The sequence below is a fragment of the Diorhabda sublineata genome, chromosome 9 (genome assembly GCF_026230105.1).
Source record: "Diorhabda sublineata isolate icDioSubl1.1 chromosome 9, icDioSubl1.1, whole genome shotgun sequence".
NCBI lineage: Eukaryota > Metazoa > Arthropoda > Insecta > Coleoptera > Chrysomelidae > Diorhabda > Diorhabda sublineata.
This window is the reverse complement of record NC_079482.1, coordinates 7,923,145-7,942,844: the sequence shown is the minus strand read 5'-3', so window position 1 is coordinate 7,942,844 and position 19,700 is coordinate 7,923,145. Positions and strand designations below refer to the sequence as shown.

At 32.0% G+C, this 19,700-nt stretch overlaps 1 protein-coding gene across 2 annotated transcripts in view; it reads right to left on the bottom strand.

The window, feature by feature from the left end:
* Window positions 1–19,416, bottom strand: part of LOC130449134 (forkhead box protein O-like) — a 359,247-nt gene extending 339,831 nt beyond the window's left edge. For both annotated transcript variants that reach the window (XM_056786824.1, XM_056786825.1), the window contains exon 1: window positions 18,755–19,416. In XM_056786824.1, the coding sequence (XP_056642802.1) occupies window positions 18,755–19,171 (417 nt within the window). In that variant the 5' untranslated portion in view covers window positions 19,172–19,416. The remainder of the gene's footprint in view (window positions 1–18,754) is intronic.
* Window positions 19,417–19,700: the final 284 nt, after the last annotated feature.

Genomic DNA, 19,700 nt, shown 5'->3' with positions numbered 1-19,700 from the left:
GAACATCTTTTATAATTTATATACTATGAAAAAACTCATTAAAGCTGGACAGCTTTTATTCTTCATAAAGGGGGTGTTGCTAGAGCTAAAAAATACATTAAGTATTTGGAAATGGATTCAATTTTGCGGATGGAATGCTGCGTCTTTGCCTTATGACGACATAAGGCAAAAATGCAGAGTGGAAAATCTTAACGAATGGGTACTGAGCAAAAAGTGCGAATGGGACGAACACATGAGTAGAATGAGAGAGGAAAGAATGGTAAGGATAGCACGAGACAACCTACCACTGGGGAGAAGAAGTATGAGAAGGCCACGAAAAAGATGGAGTGATAATCTTACCATCAATTGAGGCAATAGGCATGTTGCGAAGAATGAACTGTCAATCTGCCTAAAATGGAGTAGGAAGAAGAAGAAGAAGAAAGAATACTGCGTGAATAGTTATGTTCTCGAACAGAGAAAAATCCGAGAACGAACACTGCACAGTCTAAAGGTCGTAGTATGGGGCGCTATGTCTCAAGTAAACAACGTTCCAACATAACCGGAAACCACTTGCTGTCAAATAAAGCAATTGCAGAATTATTACCTAATAATACATTTCACATGAAGGTAAAATCAACTGGCCACCCAGTTCTTAAGCCGCTTGATTTTTTCGCCTCGAGAAACCTTGAAAGAAAGTTTATGAGAATAATCTGACGAACCTAACGCAATTGAAACTAAATTTCAGGAACGAAATGGCAGCAGTGTCCAAGGGTACGTGTCATCACCAATATTTGTTCCAGATTAAAAGAATTCTATGAGCAACAATAAAAAAATAGTTGAATACTAAGAGTTTTTGTTTTATTGAACTAACAAATACTCGATACACTTCTTTGAGCACCTAGTATTAATTCTTAATATATTATTTGACATACGTCGACTATTTGTTTTAAAAAGGTGAGTGAGGTTCAATCTCTCAATTAATTACACCATTAGCGAAAAGAAAGGGTAAAATTATAACTATAGAAATTTCCTTCTATACAGAAACAGCTTCGTCTTGGCACGCGCCATCATACCAGGAAATGTTTTCTGGCTCATAAAAACTTTTCTAAGGGTAATAAATATCCAATTAAAGCTTTAGTGGTAGTGAAAGTGGATATTTATAATTTTATTTCCGATGTAATATAATTTTAGTGGTTTTAACTAAAATCTCAAATTCAAAAACCATAGTTTACAGAAACTGCTGAATTGTTTGATTAAAAATAGTATGAGGAATACTATATTGATTTCTATAGAGAAATTCTAATCATTGTTTGCTAATTTACTTTGTTTATCGGCAATTATGTCCATGATCATATTAGTTCAAGGCATTTGACTACGGGTTAACAAGATAAAATCAAACGTTTAGAAACGAGTAATATTTATATTTTCAATAATTTATTATTTACATTCGTATCGAGAAGTATAAAAAAATGTCGAAACAAACGAAAATTGCCCAATTGACGATTCTACAATTACATAATTTATTTAATTTTGTCTTTGCCTATGTTATTAGGCAGTTATCGAATATTCTCCAGTCTTCTAGACTGTCATAACTATGTGAGATGCATACCATTTCGTAGTATGGGTATTTTCTTGGACTTTGTCAAAGCCTGTGACACTGTTGGTCCATAACAGTTATATTTGAAGAATATGTTGAAAATGGAAAAATAAGTGAACCCGTCTTGGGTCCTATATTGAGGATTCTAATAATCCAATTTAAATACCAACAAAAATCTCTTGATTTGTCACATTTTTAAAAAAGTGAGAGAAATGCTTTATTGTTAAAAAATTGTTTACAATTAGTACACAAAAGCTTGTAAAAAACTAATAAACAAACATACTAATAACTAAATAAAGACACAAATAACAGAAAATCCTTCTCATATATACACGTGAAAATTTTTATATGTAATATAAATTAGATGTATATATTGTATTAAAAACCAGTAACATTAAACCAGTGCTTAGCATGCTCCGAATTAAATAATAGTTTTAGAATAAAAGTCGTTTACTGAGTAGAAGGCACTTTCCAGTAAATTTCCTTCAAAATTTGATTTCAATAAGCAAATGATTGTGCATTTTATTGCATTGTAGAGTATTGAGCCCTTAACTAATTCTGAACGTGGAATAGGTAAATAATGATCGAGCTTCGCTTTCCTAAGTGAAGCTCGACCTATGATCTTTCTAAAATTGGAGAAGCGTGCTTACGAGTTCCGCCAACGGATTAAAAGATTAATAAGGAAGGAAGAGTCAATAATTAGAATCTTTCAAAGAAGTCCCGACAGTTAGCCCAACTGTTTAGTTTGAGTAAATAACTAATAGCTCTCTTTTGTAGTTTGAAGATTCGCTCAAATTGAGTTGCACCCTACGTATCCCATAAGGGGAGAACATATCGGAGATGCGACTCAATATGTGCATAATAAACTGTTATAGAGGTGGATAAGTTTAGTTTTTGGGAAACTGATCTAAGCGAAAAATAGTCAGAACTTAATTTTTTAGATGAAGCGGCAAAATGTAACTCCCATTTAATAAACGTTGAGACATAGAAGATTAGAATAGCACCATGATTTAAGGGTGATTAGTGCACTATATATAGTCCTATAAAGTGCCGGGAGATTAGAGTTGCTCTAAGAGAAACTAGTATCAACAAAGAGACAAACAGAAGAAACAAAATAAGGCCTAACTGAGCCTTCAGTCTTCAGTCACTCCACATTCTATTGGCTTGAAAGAATACGTCGTTGTATCAACCAATACTAACTGACTTCTGTTGGTATGATATGACTTGAGCCATGCCAGAGGTGTTCCCATGAAACCTTAGTACTGCAATTTGTTAATTAAAATATGATTAACACGACCTAAAGCCTTAGAAAAATCACAAATAGTTGTTACATTTTCCCATGAACAATATTTAAATTCAGTAATTCCACCATGACTATGAATATTGTCCAAAACAATGAGATACAAGTATTTGAATAAATAATTTATTACTATTTAATTGAATTTTGATTTGTTCTATCTGGATGTAGAAAAAATATGTTAATTATAGTTTTCACTTGAATTTTTCATTCCAACTTTTTTACAGAATGTACTGGATGCCATCAAAAGTATTCAGAGTAATTTAGTTTGAATTTCTACTGGTTTATTATTCACCTACTCCTCTAGTTGTCTTTTACAGTAAACCTTAAAATTATCTATTAGAATGAGTGAAATTATGATTGTTTATTGATGTATTAATCAAGATAATGATATGTTTAGTCCCGTGGCCTTGCAAATATTATAAGTAACGTGTTAATTTGTTAAATAATGAAAAATTTGTAATAAAATAAAGATACTTCCAGAACACAGGACTGTATTATACTTCATATGACGACTATGATGTAACAGATTTAATTTTTAGTGTGAAAATGAAAAACTCTTTATGCCCTTTCAAACTTCAGAGTATTAGTTTTCATTCTCCTTTTATTCATCATTCGCTGCATTGTTTTCACCGTACTTCCTCCTTCCTGTGCTACTTGTTCTTATTGGGCTTTGTGGTTTTCTTTTCTTTATTGTTTTCATTATCCTAAACACTATAAGTATAAATAGAAGCGAACCGATTGGAAGACTATCTCCTTGTTTTACGTTTATCTTCCATCTATTTGATCTTTCTGACTTTCTTTTTTCTCTCTGGATACTTTAATTATGTTCTATGCTAAATGGAATAACTTCAATAGCCATTCCTTTCCTGTTTGCCTTAAATATTTTATTACGAGTATGTCCTCTTCTATGCTGTCACCACCACTCGGTTTTCCTTATCACACCTCTTCCGTTGATTTCTCCTCTTGCCCTTCTATCGTCGTATAATTCCCTTGGTCCTCTTATTCTTCTTCTCTTATCATGTTTCTATCTCTGTAACTGAAATGTTTTTTCAAAAGCAACTTCCGTAGCAATAATTTTGGAAAAAACATTTTTCTTTATTCTCTTTATAAATAATTTGTATTATAATTTCAAGTCAATTTTTTCTTTACTGCATTTTTTCCCACATTTATTGACAGTTTTTGAATAACATAATAACTTTCACTTCTGACTCTATTTGCAGTTCCAGCCCAATTATCCTTTTCACGTCCAAAAAGAGCAGAGGAACAAGAAAACGCTTTTTCAAATACTGCTTTGTATTTATTAGGGCTCATTTTTTTAGAAAAGAAACTGGAAGTCACTGGTATCATAATATGAACTGGTTTCCCACATCATCACACTACCATAGTAGCTACCCAGACAGCTAAGTTAACGTTCCTATTTTCATAAATAGTAGAAATCTTAATCATATCCACTTGGAACTTTGAAATTAAATGTTTATTCATCAGAAAATTCGCCATTGTTTCTTCCAGAGCGCGTTTTAGATTATAAATCTGATTAATTTTTCTCAATGAATAGGATTTAGACGAGACTGTCTAATTAGTATGTTATATTGTGACCTGGCATCATTGTAACACCTATAACTGAATTAATATGATTGCAAGGACTCTTATGATAGTTTCCAGTTTATGTTTCTGTTAAAAAAATTTAATTTTTAGACGACGCCATCTGAAAGTTGTTCGTTCTGTTTTCATTTACATAATGAATGTTGCGTTTTGAGTGTTCCATGTAGTGAAGTGACAGCGTACTGCAAAACACTTTCGGGACGTTCTGGAGTAGACAACTTTAACTTCCTTAAATGTGAGTCTAACCACTATAATGTTGACAGTTCACAGTTTCACTTCAATGATTTTGCAAACTTTAAATTTTTCATTTTCTAAAATTATTTGTTGTATCCGAAGTTTTGTCTAAATCAATGAATAACAATGAATGATGATGAAAAAGAAAACATCAGCGATGAAAAGTTACTCGAATCCACGCCACCTGATCTCACCGACGAAAAACAGTACGAGCTCTTTATGAACTAGTGTTACCAGAAAAAGGCGAAAAACCCAACGAAAAAAGTAGTGCTCGCTTATTTTTCAGAAAAATCTAATATCTGGAAAAGTTTTGGATCTTAAGCGTCGTCTAAAAAATGTTGTGTACGCCGCGGCTGAAATACTACTTTGTTGGACTCGTCTGTTTCTCGTCTCGCTTCGCTCGTCTCACAATTTTCAGACTCGTCCAACAAAGTAGCACTTTCAGTCCTTGGCATACAAATAACTATTGTTTAGTAGCAAAATTCGAATATTCAAAATGCTAACTATTATAATTGGCAAAAAATTTAAATGTTTCACACCGAATTCTAATGCGAGTTTGTCTAATTCGTTATATTATTCTGTTTCCCATGGTTAGGAAACCTAACCTATAATAATATGCCAATTTCCTGAAATTTACATTGGAATCGTTCATCTTATCACGAGAACGTGTTAGTGTCGAGATACGCCTTTTATAAAAACAAAATGTGCGGCCTCGTCGCGTAATTATAAATTAACAATTTTTTAAAAGGCTTTCAAGTTTCAGTAATTTATCGGTAATGTTGTAGACGTACCGTTATTAACCTAAAAAGTATTAGTTTTATGCAGTCGAGTTCTAGAGATATGTAGAAAAAGAGAGACTTTATGCAATTCATTCGAAGAAACTATTCGACATTGGAAATCAAGAATTAATTCCATATATATCTTTTTCTCCTTAACGGTGTATGTATAAAATTTTCTAAAATCCATCTCTGTGTAACATATTTTGCTGAATTAGCACAATAAATTTAGTAAGTCATTACTTGAAAACAGATTTTTTTAAAACACTGAAAACACTTTTTTCTGTGCGTTGAATACAAAAATACAATTGACATTAATTTTAAGAAAAAACATTTAATTTTTTAAAAACCACAGCTTAAGTAATTAGTATATTTAGGAATCGTTGGTTTTAATATTAACATTTAATGTACAATTTACAACTCGCATCCATAACCTTTATAGGCTATCTTGAAATGTATTTTTTTGTATAACTAATTTATTATCTACTTCCTAACCAGTTTTCGAAAATTTGACCAATTTATTTTTTAACTAAACATATTTCTTATAAGCGATACAGGGTGCGATGTAAAATGGATCGTTTGTGCGTGTATGACTCAACTTTAAGGTACCAACATGGTAGTTTATAGTAATAGACGAGATCAGAAATGACATTACAAATTACAGCTAAGTTATTGGCAACAACGCCATGTATCAGATGATTTCTGTCAGTTTCATTCACGTGCTGTAGGATTTCGTAAAGTAAAGATTTTCTTTCGTATTAATAGGTGAAGGCTTTTTTATGTATAGTTTCGACTGTATATTTATCAAGACTCGTGAGATTTTAAGTTTGTAATAAACTTTTTTCTATTTTTTCCTTGATCTTCGATAAAAGTAATTAAATGTCAATTGCAGTCATTTGGTGACAATGTAAGTGAAGAAATAATAATTATAAACCAAGTATCAAAAGGAAACGTCACAATTTAACACCGAAGAAAAAACCATGATCAGAACTTCGAATCGGAAAGAACAAACTATGAATGTTAGTGAGGTAAATACATTACGTAGTACTTCAACAAAAGTTTCGGAAGCTAGTGTGTATTAAATAATTACAGCAAGGGATGAAACAATTGATATTAATACTTCGGAAGCTAAGACTTGAAGAATAAAATAAGTTAACTTGGATGATCCAACAAAACAGATCATTATATACATGCATTATATTAATTTTTTATTGTTATGTTTCGTCAGGTATCTTACAAATTATTTTGAGGTATCTTGTATATATAGCTTGGTCTTGTGACACAATTATTATTACTATTATTTACGAAAGAAGCTGTAAACCTGTTCGTAATTTTTGGTAAAATACTTGACAAAAGAATGAAAAATTTTTAACATGATAATAAACAAGATAGCTCCGTGTAAAATTTGATTCTCTGAAAACTTTACTAATTGAAACAATGTATTTTATGAAATTTCGATGATAAAACTAAAATTTGAAAGTTTAAAATGTGCAACAGATTATTCAAGTCCATATATTAAATAACAATAAACCAATTTTGTAATGAATATTTTATGAGATTATGGACGGGTTTTCCCGAATATTATATATTTCATTTACATTTGAAAACCCATTTACCAACTTCGAGAACTTAATAATCCAATTTTTGTGGTAGTTAACATCTACATCTACTCGGGAGAACTTTCATATTATATGCAATAATATTAAATTCCATTTCAAGAGTGAATCTGCTGGAATTAGCGATTCACATATTAAGTACATCATTACCGCCCCTTTATCACCTATATTAATTTACACAATGCCAATTTCGGAATGAAAATAATCATTTCACACATACCAAAGACTTCATACATTACATAACTGACATTAATTCATACACGAAAACGACAGAACACCGAGAATACAAAGTTGGCCTTGACTAGTTACTCTCGGAGTTCTCAGAGCGCGGTAACCTTGACGTCCACGTGTAATTTTTTCCATATTTTTTCACGGTTGTATCTGCATAAAAACCACAGACCGTACGAAACAGCGTTGCCGCTTTTAGAGATATATCACTCGGTTTTAGACTTTTTTGGCGGAAAGTTCACATATTTTAAAATAATCATGATTTCATTTGAGTAAAACATTATGTTAAGCCCACAATAATTTATGTGCTGAACTCTGCCCAATAAGAAAAATCGAAGAATCAACGAATATATTGAAATCAACATCAAAAACGAAATAGCTCTTGGGGACCACAGAACAGAAATTCTTAATTTCTCAGACAAATCTCGAGAAAAACACAATTAGACCAAAATAGAAGGGAAAACATCAGACGATTATATAATGTAGATAATATTAACGAATGGGTATCACAATGTAAAAAACCATGGAACCCATGAAATAAAAGACGATAGACTGGTAAAAATTGGAACAAGTAGTTGAGGTAAACCACGAAAGAGTGGAGTGACAACCTAGAAGATATCGAAGAAGGAACAGACGTTAGCCCTATAATGAAAGAAAGAAGAAGTGGGAATAAGTTATGCCGTGTTTTGCTTAGCATGTGCTTTCTGGTGAAAGAAATAATAAAGAAATGAAAATTAAATATTAATTTAGTCATAATTCGGGAACTGACAACACCGCCGCACTTACTCCACATCTGACCGACAAAGAAGCTTACTCTCTTTTAGTGTTACTTCAAAAATGAAGTCATAGCACGTTTTGTTTGTGGTTTATGTATATTTTGCAAAGACCTGCTGAAACTGGCACCACGACATCGCCCTGGCATACTAATTATACAAAAATATTCAGGACATTTCAACGATGATACATTTACCCTACAGTACCAATATTCCCTTCGGTTTTTTTCATTCCCACACCTCAAAGGAACTCATTAACTTCAGATAATTACGCTTTAACTGGTAAGTGCAACCTTCGAATCGTTATATATGAATGAAGACTATTAAGAAGGTATGAAAATTTTGACTTAAACATAACTTGCTTGTTCTTTATTGATAGATCCCCGGAATTCCATTGCCACATCTTGCCAAGTAGAATTGTTTATTGAGAGTCAAAGAGATAATACAATCGCATACATCTCTTTCAACAGAAAAACAAATATTTCATGCACTAATGCAATCAAAAGAAAAAAGGGAGTAAGACATGTTTTCTGTCACCAGCCCTGTTTAACGTTGTAATAGATTAGTTACTGAAGAAACAGAAGTTAAAAGGTCAGGAATCAATTGGAATTCGTAAAACTGGAGGAACTTGAATTGTCGGATTACAGAGATAACTAATAGGCTATATAATAATTCAACACTAGTTGAAACACAAAGATAGTAATGCAGTAAAAAATCAAAACCGAAAGCGCCATGAGGACAAAAAATAAAGCAACTCGAACAATTTTGTCATTTAGGCAGTACACAAGGAGGTACTGATAATGATATCAAAAGAAAAATAGACCTGAGTGGAATTGAGAAGATTCAATTCATTGTGATCCTCTTCAATTTATTCGTAAGTTTTGCGTGCATACAAAATTTTTGTATTAAATCAGCCTTTCAAAGTCCCTGAACTGAAATTTTTCAGATTTCGATGTTATACTCGCACTCTAACAACCGTAGAAATAATACTGATAGAATGCTGGCAGATTGAGAAGTTCCACACGGATAAACTGAGAAAGATAGCGAGTCTGAATTATGATACGTTTGTGCAAACATGTATTCAGAAACTTATTATGTATTTATGGTGTTCCCAAATTAAATGCGTGCATCGAGCGCACGGTGGTTCGAGCGCACAGATTATATAAGAGGGTGCATCGAGCGCACATTCAATCTTCAATCCCTGTTTTAGCTTGAACACCGTACATAAAAGAAAAAAAAATTATAAAAGAGTTAATAAAAAAGTAACGAAGGGTTAATACTTTCTCATCAATGTGATTATAGTCGTAGTCTCCTAACCTAACCATTATTAAATTAGGCTTTTTGTGGAAAAGTCAAAATACGCAATTTTATAATTATTTTAATTTAATTATTTATTTTTGTTCAGTATTTTATATAATTTTGAATATTTGCTCATTTTGGAAAATCTTAGATGTTACTGATGGTTTTTCGTTTTGACGTAATGATCATAATTATTAAAAAATTCTTATGTTTGCCCATCTCTAGGACACACTTTGGCAGATCAAATTTTCGAACGATTAGACACAGGTAGTGTGTACTAGATACACGAAATGTTTTCTAAATGTGCCTGTGCGCTCGATGCATTTACACCCTCGCACCCCACATCTAAATTCATGCCACAAAATTTAGGTAATTGCTCGTATGAAATTAAGATGGGTCTTCCCAACAAAATTTTCTCAGTCCACTTCTTTCCGAGTCCACTTTTGAAAGGTGGTGACTGAAATTGAGATATTTTTTTTTTGAGTTTAGAAATGCTAGAAAATTGAAATTCTGTAATTTTCGTGCACTCGCAAGGGACGAACTACGGGTATTTTTCCAATATTCCAGTTACTTTATACGGGGGTAAAATAAGCAATTTAATATCAAAACTTAATTCAAGATAAAGTTTTATGACGTAAAATTACAACTCAAAATACTTTATTTATTTTAAAATATATTTTACTTGATTAATAATAAATGCTGCAAATAACTACATCTACCTTGTTTTTTAATTATAAAGTTTCAGAACGGTGGGCTGTTGTCACTACGACAATTCATTTACCGTGTTTACTTGATGTTTATTCAAATTCCACTCAATTCAAAAAATTATAAATTATGTTGTTTAATTTTTCCTCTGTAGCTATTGGAAAAAAATATTTTAAGTTAAAAGTTCATTTTGAAAAAAAAGTTTTGATATGAAATAAAGTAAGGGTTACTAATTTCACACCCGGAATATTAAAAAAATACCTGTAGTTAGGCTTTTGCGAGTACAAGAAAATTAAAGAATTTCAAGTTTCTAGCTTTACTGAAATTTCAGGAAAAATCCAAAATCCAATTTTAGTCATCACTTTTATGTTGGAAAGGGGTGGGCGGAGGAATTTTGACTCATGAATTTAGAAACATCCTGTATATTTACTAGCATTTATATGAAAAGTCGTTGCTAAATGATAAAAAACATCGACATAGTGGTTATAGCTTCTTGAATGTACAAAAGTTACTGGTTATTGTATCGATAATCATCCAAGAAGTCATTCAAAGGGTTATGATTAGTGCATAATCATTGTTATTTTCAGAACCTATGCAATTTCATGAAAAACAAAACAATGCACACAAAATAAGGATATTTTACATCAATATTAATCGTTTTCTTGTGGGATTTGAGCAAGAAACTTGTGACGAAAATAAATGCTTGGTGATAAGTTTTCTAGATTTGGCAACACCGGTACTAGTTGCATTTTTGTTCCGCAACTATAAAAGATGTAGGCATATGTCTCTTATCAATGCGCGAACGAAATAATAATTTGAACATTTTTATCAAGCGATTGAACAATTAAAATTTATAAAAAATGTGGATAGTTTATAACCGATCCAAAAAGACCAGATTAGAAATTTAAAAGTGGGAATTTTAATGTACAACACGTGTTGTTTCTGTGATTTTATATGCAGCTACTTATGGTTATTGTATTTTCTACAATCATTTGACGTCTCAACAATCATCTAGTTTCTTCTAAAAAATGTACCAGAGCTTTTATAGTGAATAGTTCTCTCTTCATCCACCAATTGAACAGTTTCTCACAACCCAACTAGAAGTACTAAGTTAAGTACTCGAAGTATGGCTTCAATTAGTGGCTATTTTATAAATTTTTATATATAATCTTTAATAATAAACAATAATGTTAGAATTAAAATTTCAAAAACCTCGTTAAAACGATATTTCTGTAATAGATCTAGTCACGTGATAAATCAGACCATTAAATATGTTCAGATAATCTCAAAAAGTTAACACGGATGGAATAGTTTCTCAATTTATTTTGTAGGTTTGTACTAAAGAAGTGTATTGTGCCCCGATATATAAGTTCGTCTATAAATGATGCACAAATTCATTTTAACATCGATTGTAACCTATTTAATATGTATAGACTCACACGAGAAAGTCTGAACTTTGTTAAATCCTGCTGAACACATTATTCACACTACCACTACACCAACACTCACAATTACACTGTGTTACGCGCGTTTCGACGATCAAATTATGGTCTTCAGAGACTGAAAGTAGATAGTGTGTTAAGTTTGAATATTATCAACGGTTCCAGAAATTCAAACTCATTGGTTAAATCTTGCCTACAATAGAAGCCCTATTTCTACAGAGTCACGTCTCAGTATCAAAATAGATCGTGACGAGCAACGCGCAATAATTAAATTTGCATTTAAAGTTGACTCCAAAGAAAATTAACAATTATTTGGCGGACACATTAGGAAAAGCTGCAGTATTATATAATCTAGTGAAAAGTTGGTGACGTGAGTTCAAATGTGGAAGATAGTCGAACAGATAGAGCATATACAATTCTATTACAAACGAAAATGTTTAAACTCTCCATCATATCGTGTTGGAAAACCGACGAGTGACTATTGGACAGATAATTGTTTGCTCCGTAAGAATCCAATTAAATCATTTAATTCAAAGTTATCTGATTGAAGACAACCAATCAGGACAACATTATACTTAAAAAGGATCACATGGCCTGTTTTCACTTTACCATTTTGTCATGGATACATGTTGATTAATTTTGATTTTGACGTTTCAAATATTCGATATTTTAAAATGTCACGATTTGATTATAATACTGACGAAATTATTGAAGAAATTATAGAATCGAATATACCAAAAAAAACGTACAGTAACAAATTTGTAAGGAAAACATATATGTACTTTTGAGATGATAAAAAGTATCAATAAGATAGAAATCGGATGTCGGAAGAATTGGTGTTGATTTTAAGGATTGGACTATGAACATAAGCAGAAAAGATGGTAGAGTATAAAGAAAATATAGTCAAAACCATATGAAACCTACCTAACAAGTGAACCGTTACAAGGAAAATATTATAAACAACTGGAAGTTATTATTGACCCAATCGAAAGTGTGCAATTTTATACGACGAAAACTGCAATTAGATCCCTGTAAAAGAAAGCATAATTTGATCGCATAAGTTCCGTAGAAATAACGAAAATGATAAATTTATGGAATGAAAATTCCCCTGAAGGGCGGCAACGGAGATTCGAACACATAACCGCGGTAGAATTAGCTTGGCGAGATGGGAAAGCTGCTGCTGACTTTTCTATATCGAATCAAAGCAAGACCAGCCGAGGTGGTTCAAGAACGTGTACTCGAAGCAACGTTTGTACTGTCAGATTATTCGAAAAAAAAACTTTCTGAAGCTTGTTGCTTTTAGGCAACAGACCTCTGCCTACGGCGTCGATCTGTTTCCAAGCAACAAGCTTTCAAAATATGTTATAAAGTTTTCAATACAATGTCCTTGGGTTATTACTACTGATAATTGGAGATAGTGGTCTCTCATACTTCGCGGTACATGTGGTGAAAAAAAGACATTTGCAGATAAGTAACAATAAATGAGTTATGAATGATGTTACAATTAGATCGAAAAAGCACAAAAAGCGTTATAATTTATTAAAACAATTTTATGTATGACATTCACTTATATCTACGTAAAATTTATCACAACTATATATTTAATAGCTTCGATCGCGGTAGATAATTAATAATAATACCGTCCGAATATATTCTGAATATCTTCTGGACGTGTCAAATGCGCATGCTTTGTTCAGAATATGTTCTGAACATACATTCCTTCACCAACGATTTATGAAAATTATAATTTGAATTCAAAATTAGCTAGGAGGGCATAAAATTATCTGGCCGAAAGTTTATGCTTGATATTTGTGAGTATAAAGTCAACTACCACGTTTTTTTAAATACAAATATGTAGAAAACCTCATAGTTAAAAGGTTATTACAAGATAAATATTACAAAAAGGATGAATGCACCTTATCCATGTCCGAGGATACATTTGAGGTATTCAGAACACATTCGGAATTGGAAATGTGTGCTCCACGAAGACACGATTTGAAATCCTGAACATGATTTATTAGCACCGCGAACGCACAAACTGCGCATGAAACTGGTGACAGAACAGTTCAGGAAAAAATAATATCTAAATATTTAATTGAAAATCGCAAAATTTTCAACTACATAAGAGAACGATTCTCATTGGATTTCAGTTGAGACTTCAGAGAGAAGATAAAAAATGTTTGAAAAGAAAAATATACAGTGCCAAGTATACAAAAAAAAAATCGAGCTGAACGCCGCAAAAACGATCCTGTCGCAGTAAAACCTCGATCTGGGTCTGGCCAGCCTCCTTTGGTTGCAGCCAAATGGTTGGATGATTAGGAGTTGTCTCACTCTGACCGATCTGCATGAAAGACTGTTATTGATGGGATTACAAATTTCTCGAAGCGGCACGTATCTTCATTTACCCCCACGCGTTTCAAACACTCAGGAGGGAAGAAGGCATACCCGTGAAGTTAGCGATACCACAGACCGAGATGCACAAAAAGCACGAAAAAGTTGAAAAATTGTGTTACTTGAATACCTGAACGCTCCCTTACGTATAAATAAAACATTTTTCTATATATAAAAATAAAGTGAATAAACCTTTTAGAGGTTAAGTTCTATAATAATAACGTTAAAAATTAGAACTATAATAAACTTAATTATTCATACTATAAAATATTAAAATAAGTTAAATTTTAATCTTACTTTCAAACTATTTTTGTTGTATATTCGAATTGCTAGGCATAATAAAAAAAACTTCCTGGCACAAAACACGATTTATACAACATTTTTCATATTAATCAAAATTTAATAATTATGCTTATTTTAGGATAACCGAGCGAATATCTGTCGTATTTACTTTGTATCATATGTTCAGTGGTTATTTTATACCTATGACGTCACGCAATATGGCGCCCTTACTGAAATGTTTAAACTACCTACAAAATTTTTGATTTTTGTAATAATTTTTTTCTCTATAAATATTGATCAAAGAATTAAAAAAAATTATAATAAAAGTTATATGTAAACTATCTAAACCTATTTTTTTTTAACCAAGCAAGTACCCTATTCATAAGTAATTAGCAACAGAAATGTTCTTGGGTGTTTTTTGTACAATGTTTCATTATCATCCTTAGCACGACAATTTCATTGGATATTGGCTGCCTCTCTAATAATTCCTCTCGAGGGTAGCCACGCAACCAACCAATGTAACTTTCGCCTTCCGGTTTTTCGTGTCTATATCTTTGTGTAAAATGGCAAGTTCTTGATTAGGACATATCTTTCACTGGTTACTTACTTTTGCGGAGTCAAATATTTTCCTCAGAATTTCTCTTTCAAAAACCACGGTTTTATAACCTCGTCATAGTCAAAATTCAAACATTTCAAGTCTCTTCTGATTTAAAATTTAAAATTAGTTTTTAGACAGGTGAAAATTTTGACCTTTGGACCTATATTTGGTATAAGTGGTGAACGGCTTTTCATGTATTTCATGATTGTGTGACTTGTTTCTTCTTAATTTCCTGCTTGATATCCTTATTACTGCACTGCAACATGTTAGAAGTTATCAATCTTCTCAAAATTATAGTTTCCTAGTTTTATCTTTGGGGTTATCTGGTAGACATCACTCTACAAAAATTTGTCTTGTTTTCATTCATATAAAAATCATTATTACCAACTTAAAATATTTTATTACTTATGTGATTTTGGTTCAAGATGTAATTGTGAACAATATGAATTTTAATCGGTTGAATTTTAGGTGATGTCAGATGCTTCGTTGTATCTTCCCAATGTTGTTACTCGCAGAGGTTAAGAGAGGTTACCAATGATAAAAGATAAGAAGCAACTTTCTGGAGACGAAGCGTCGATTTCAAAACAATTGTTGTGACATATTTCTTTCGTTCAAGTATAATTTCCTACTGCCAAACACAAAACAATTTCTCATATATTATGTTAATACGGGGTGTTCCGATATTCGAGCGACAACAGTCAATAGTCATGAATACATGATGGAAATTGACGTAGTAGTAGAAGACCTTCCAAATAATTACTGTTTTTTGGATAAAATTTTTTTGTAATGTTAGAAGAATTTGTTTTAATATCTAATCAAGTTCAAAATATATGAATTTATTTGTATAGTACTATCATAAACTACCCTTTGGAGATATGTTAAAAGTATTAGTATTTCAATTATTTTTTGTGAAGTAAACAACTCAAACAACATGCAAGAGATTTCACGTCAAATTCAGAGTTCGAAATTTTGAAAATAGGCTTAAGCTGGTAAAATTCTCAGACATATATAGATGTGCTGGTATTAATTTTATCCTACGTTTTTTCGGATTATATAAATATTCTGCTGATTTGTTAACGACGCTGTGTTGGATAGATCTATCTAAAAGCGTTTTTGGTAATATTGAAAAAAATTATAAATCACATGTTTTATGTGCTACATTTAATTCCATTCGTAAAGAAAAACATTCATGAAGAAATTCATTAAAGATTTCAGTGAAAACACGATGGGGATCTTTTTGACATGCTTAGAAAGCTTAGTGAATTCAAAATTATATAAAAAATCCAGCAAAATTCTTGGTAACATAGCATAACATGCATTGTAGATAAAGTTATATTTTAGCTGTAGGTTACGAATGCTCACGACTTGTTGAGTCTAATTGTAAAATGGATAGAAAAATTAGAATCGAATAAACAAACAATTAGCATGGTTGTTGAGGCAGTTTTTGGTATAGAAAATTTTTTAGATCAATCACTTTTAAAAAATGAGTAAAAGGATGTAATTGTACCTTGGAAGAAAAGGAAATTTATGCACATTATGACCTATTCATTATGCATCTATCACAGAAGTGGAAAATTGGCTTTTTGACACACAAAATAAAACTTTTGAAACCCGAAAGACAAGAGAGAAACGCTTTATTGTCAAAAAATTACAATTTGTAGCACCAGCATGGTTGAAATGAAATATAAGTGAAGGTGTGCAATGAAGTTAGAATGATTTTTAAATTAATTTTAATTATAGAAAAATTTAAAGAAAAAAATATTTAGTTTCACTTTTTGTTTACAAATTTGACAGCTTTTTAACGATGTTTGAATTTATTTTCCATTATTTGTGTTTTGTAAAGTAAAGCTACATTAAAAGATTTTGACCTTTAAAAGTTTGAATGTTTTTATTCGATAGAAAATAAGTAATAAAAAAGCAAGCAAAAAGTATTTTGCAATTAAATAAAATCTTCAGAGAATATTTTTAAAAGGAAAAACTACTATTTAAGGTTTATTAAGGACCTACATTTCATATAAAAGTATGAATTATTTGTTTCATTTTATCCATAAGAAAGTAGAATATTCTCGATTTTTGTCATAGTTTCTGCTTCAGGAGGCTTATATCGCAACACACTGGTACACATGGACTTCAAGAATAATTTAAATAACACTAGTTTACAAGATTCCACTTTTTGTCCGCGAATTTTATGGCTGATAATGTTCACTTATGACTTGGTTCTTTCAAATCTATCCTCAAAATTTTGTTTTACATTTCGAGTTACGTTGTTTTTTATATGTATGAAATGATCATATATATTAATCGACAACAAACCCATTTTACTGTGTAAGATCAAGATCTAAAGTTTTGCGTCAAGAATAGTTCAAAGAGACGTTCTTACAATCTAGATCATTTTTGCTATATATACGGAGAATATGTGTTTAGAGATTGTAGAAAAGTTATATAAGAGTTGCTAAAAATACCTATTTTAAGTATTTTCGATTGCCCTTGGTTAAAAATAAGAATTTTTCGGCTCCCAATTGTGTTTGAAAATTGTGTGTGGTATATTTGAGATTATAGAAAAGTGGCAAAAGAAGTGCTTTTAAATTTGGAACTATTCGGCGAAAACCACGAAATCATTTCGAAGACTTTTATTTTGTAACGGGAACGTAAACACCTTAAACACTAAAAATATATCTTAAGAGCGTTGGGTAATGAGAAACTGGCCCTTGAGAGAAAATATGGAGTATGGAAAAAAAATATAGTCGGGAATTTTAGTAGCTCGTGAGAAAATTATCCTTTCACCATCACATATAAAACTGGGCATCACTAGATAAAGGCGGAAATATATTTGCCAAAAGTTTCCACATTATGGAAAAGATTAAAGGCGGTATTTTTAATAGCCCCCAAATTAGACAATTTACGAATTAGAAATTCTATGACTGAGTTGTAAAAAAACTTGTAAAAGACCTTCTGCTACAATTGAAAAAATGGGGTGCAATATGAGCATAAAATGCCACTTCCGCGTAATGGAAGAGCGCTACCAGGGTTTTGGGATACGAATAATGACAGTTGATCTCCTTTACGTCATTTTCCAATTTTCCAAAATCTACACATCTGAGAACATGTTTTTTTCTGTTTTATAAAAATATATAACATATATGTAGTCATCAAGATCTAAAATTTCTTCAGCAACAGATGTACTAGCCCCTAGTATTATAGTGATGATGACTAAGTATATAGGTACAGAAATGTAAAGGAAAGTTAGTCATACAAAAACTAATAGTCGCTAATAATTAGCTGGAAAACCCGATATTGAGTTAAAATTCATTGTCATGGATACTAACGAGCAATATTATGAAGTTGCAATATGTGAAAAAAACACGTAAACAGTGCGTTCGGAAGCAGAGGGATAAAATATAAAATGCCAACATTTTATAGTAAAGTGATTTGTTAGAGAAACTTTTTTTTCATTTAATTTTCTTAATAATAAAATTAATACCATAAAAAATTCCCATACAAATAAAGAGAAACACTATTACGTCAAAAATAAAACAAATAAACAGACGCATAAACTTGTTTTTATACACACGCTATTCTTTCTCAATAAATAGAAAAAACACAGCAACGTAGTTATATATACGTACTATATTAGCAAAAATAAGATTGGCAACTTGTTTTTTGCGCCTTAAAATTAAATTCCTCGACGACGAACATTTAATCAAATCCAAAGAAAGTGAATATCAAAATAACATATTCATTTAAATATATAAAACAACGATTGAATTACCGGACGATTTGATTTTTATTATACTTCATACTTAGAATCGAATTATATTTTAGACAATGAATGAGTTTCTAAATAAAGAAGTCTAAAAAGAAATTTCAAGGTTTCATAAATAGAATCATAAATATTAATCAAATTTAATTTAAATATGATATTTAAAAAATACCTTCCAGCCAGCAGAACTATTACTATCTCCTTTATCTTTGAAATATGGCACATTCTGGACCATCCACTCGTATATTTGACTAAGAGTTAGCCGTTGATCGGGCGATGTTTTAATAGCTTGAGTTATTAAATCGGCATAACTAAGATTACCCCAAGCATTTCTCCTACTGGAATTCTTTTTTGTGGGAACGGTGGTGGTGACCGCTGAAGGAACAGATCCCGGTCCTTGCTGTCCCGCCACTACACACTTGTTGCCTGCCGCCTCATCGGCGGGATCCACATAGTTATCGGGACGAGGAAGCGGCCACGTGTTGGATCGCGCGCGAGTTTGAGGTTCAAAACCATCAATCTCCGGCAATGGATCCATCATGTTCATGTCCATTTTCTGGACACTCCAGCCTCCGTATTGCCCGTTCATAGAAACTGCTTTATTTCTAACCACTTATCCAAAAAAAATGTCACTTTTAGCACACAGTTATGCACTTTTCAAACAAAATGTAAACACTAGCCGCAGAACATTCCGTGACACACACGCGGGTTTGTAAATCCAAAAATGTAATCGGTAGTAGTACGTTTTATTACCTGCGACGCAGTTACGCGAGATCTACCCGAGATATTTTCTACAACAAGTGATACATTCCCTTCAGCGTATCGGCTGCGTCTGATCGGCGAATTTTGTCAGTCAGTCCTAAGTCGTAATCGCGTTGGAGGACATGCCCACTTGCGCGTGCGCATTGAATGGCGCCACGCACGCACTCTTGATTGTATAATTGTGGCACACGCATCACGCTGTACACGTGATCACACCTGAATATCTAATTAGCGAAAAGGGCCTTCTATGTAATGTACCACGGCACACTTTTTTGTCAGAGTTTTTTAGGAGTCGGTTCAGCGCCATTTCGAGACGAGATTTGTTGTCGTTTTGGACTTTGAACTTTTTTTCATTA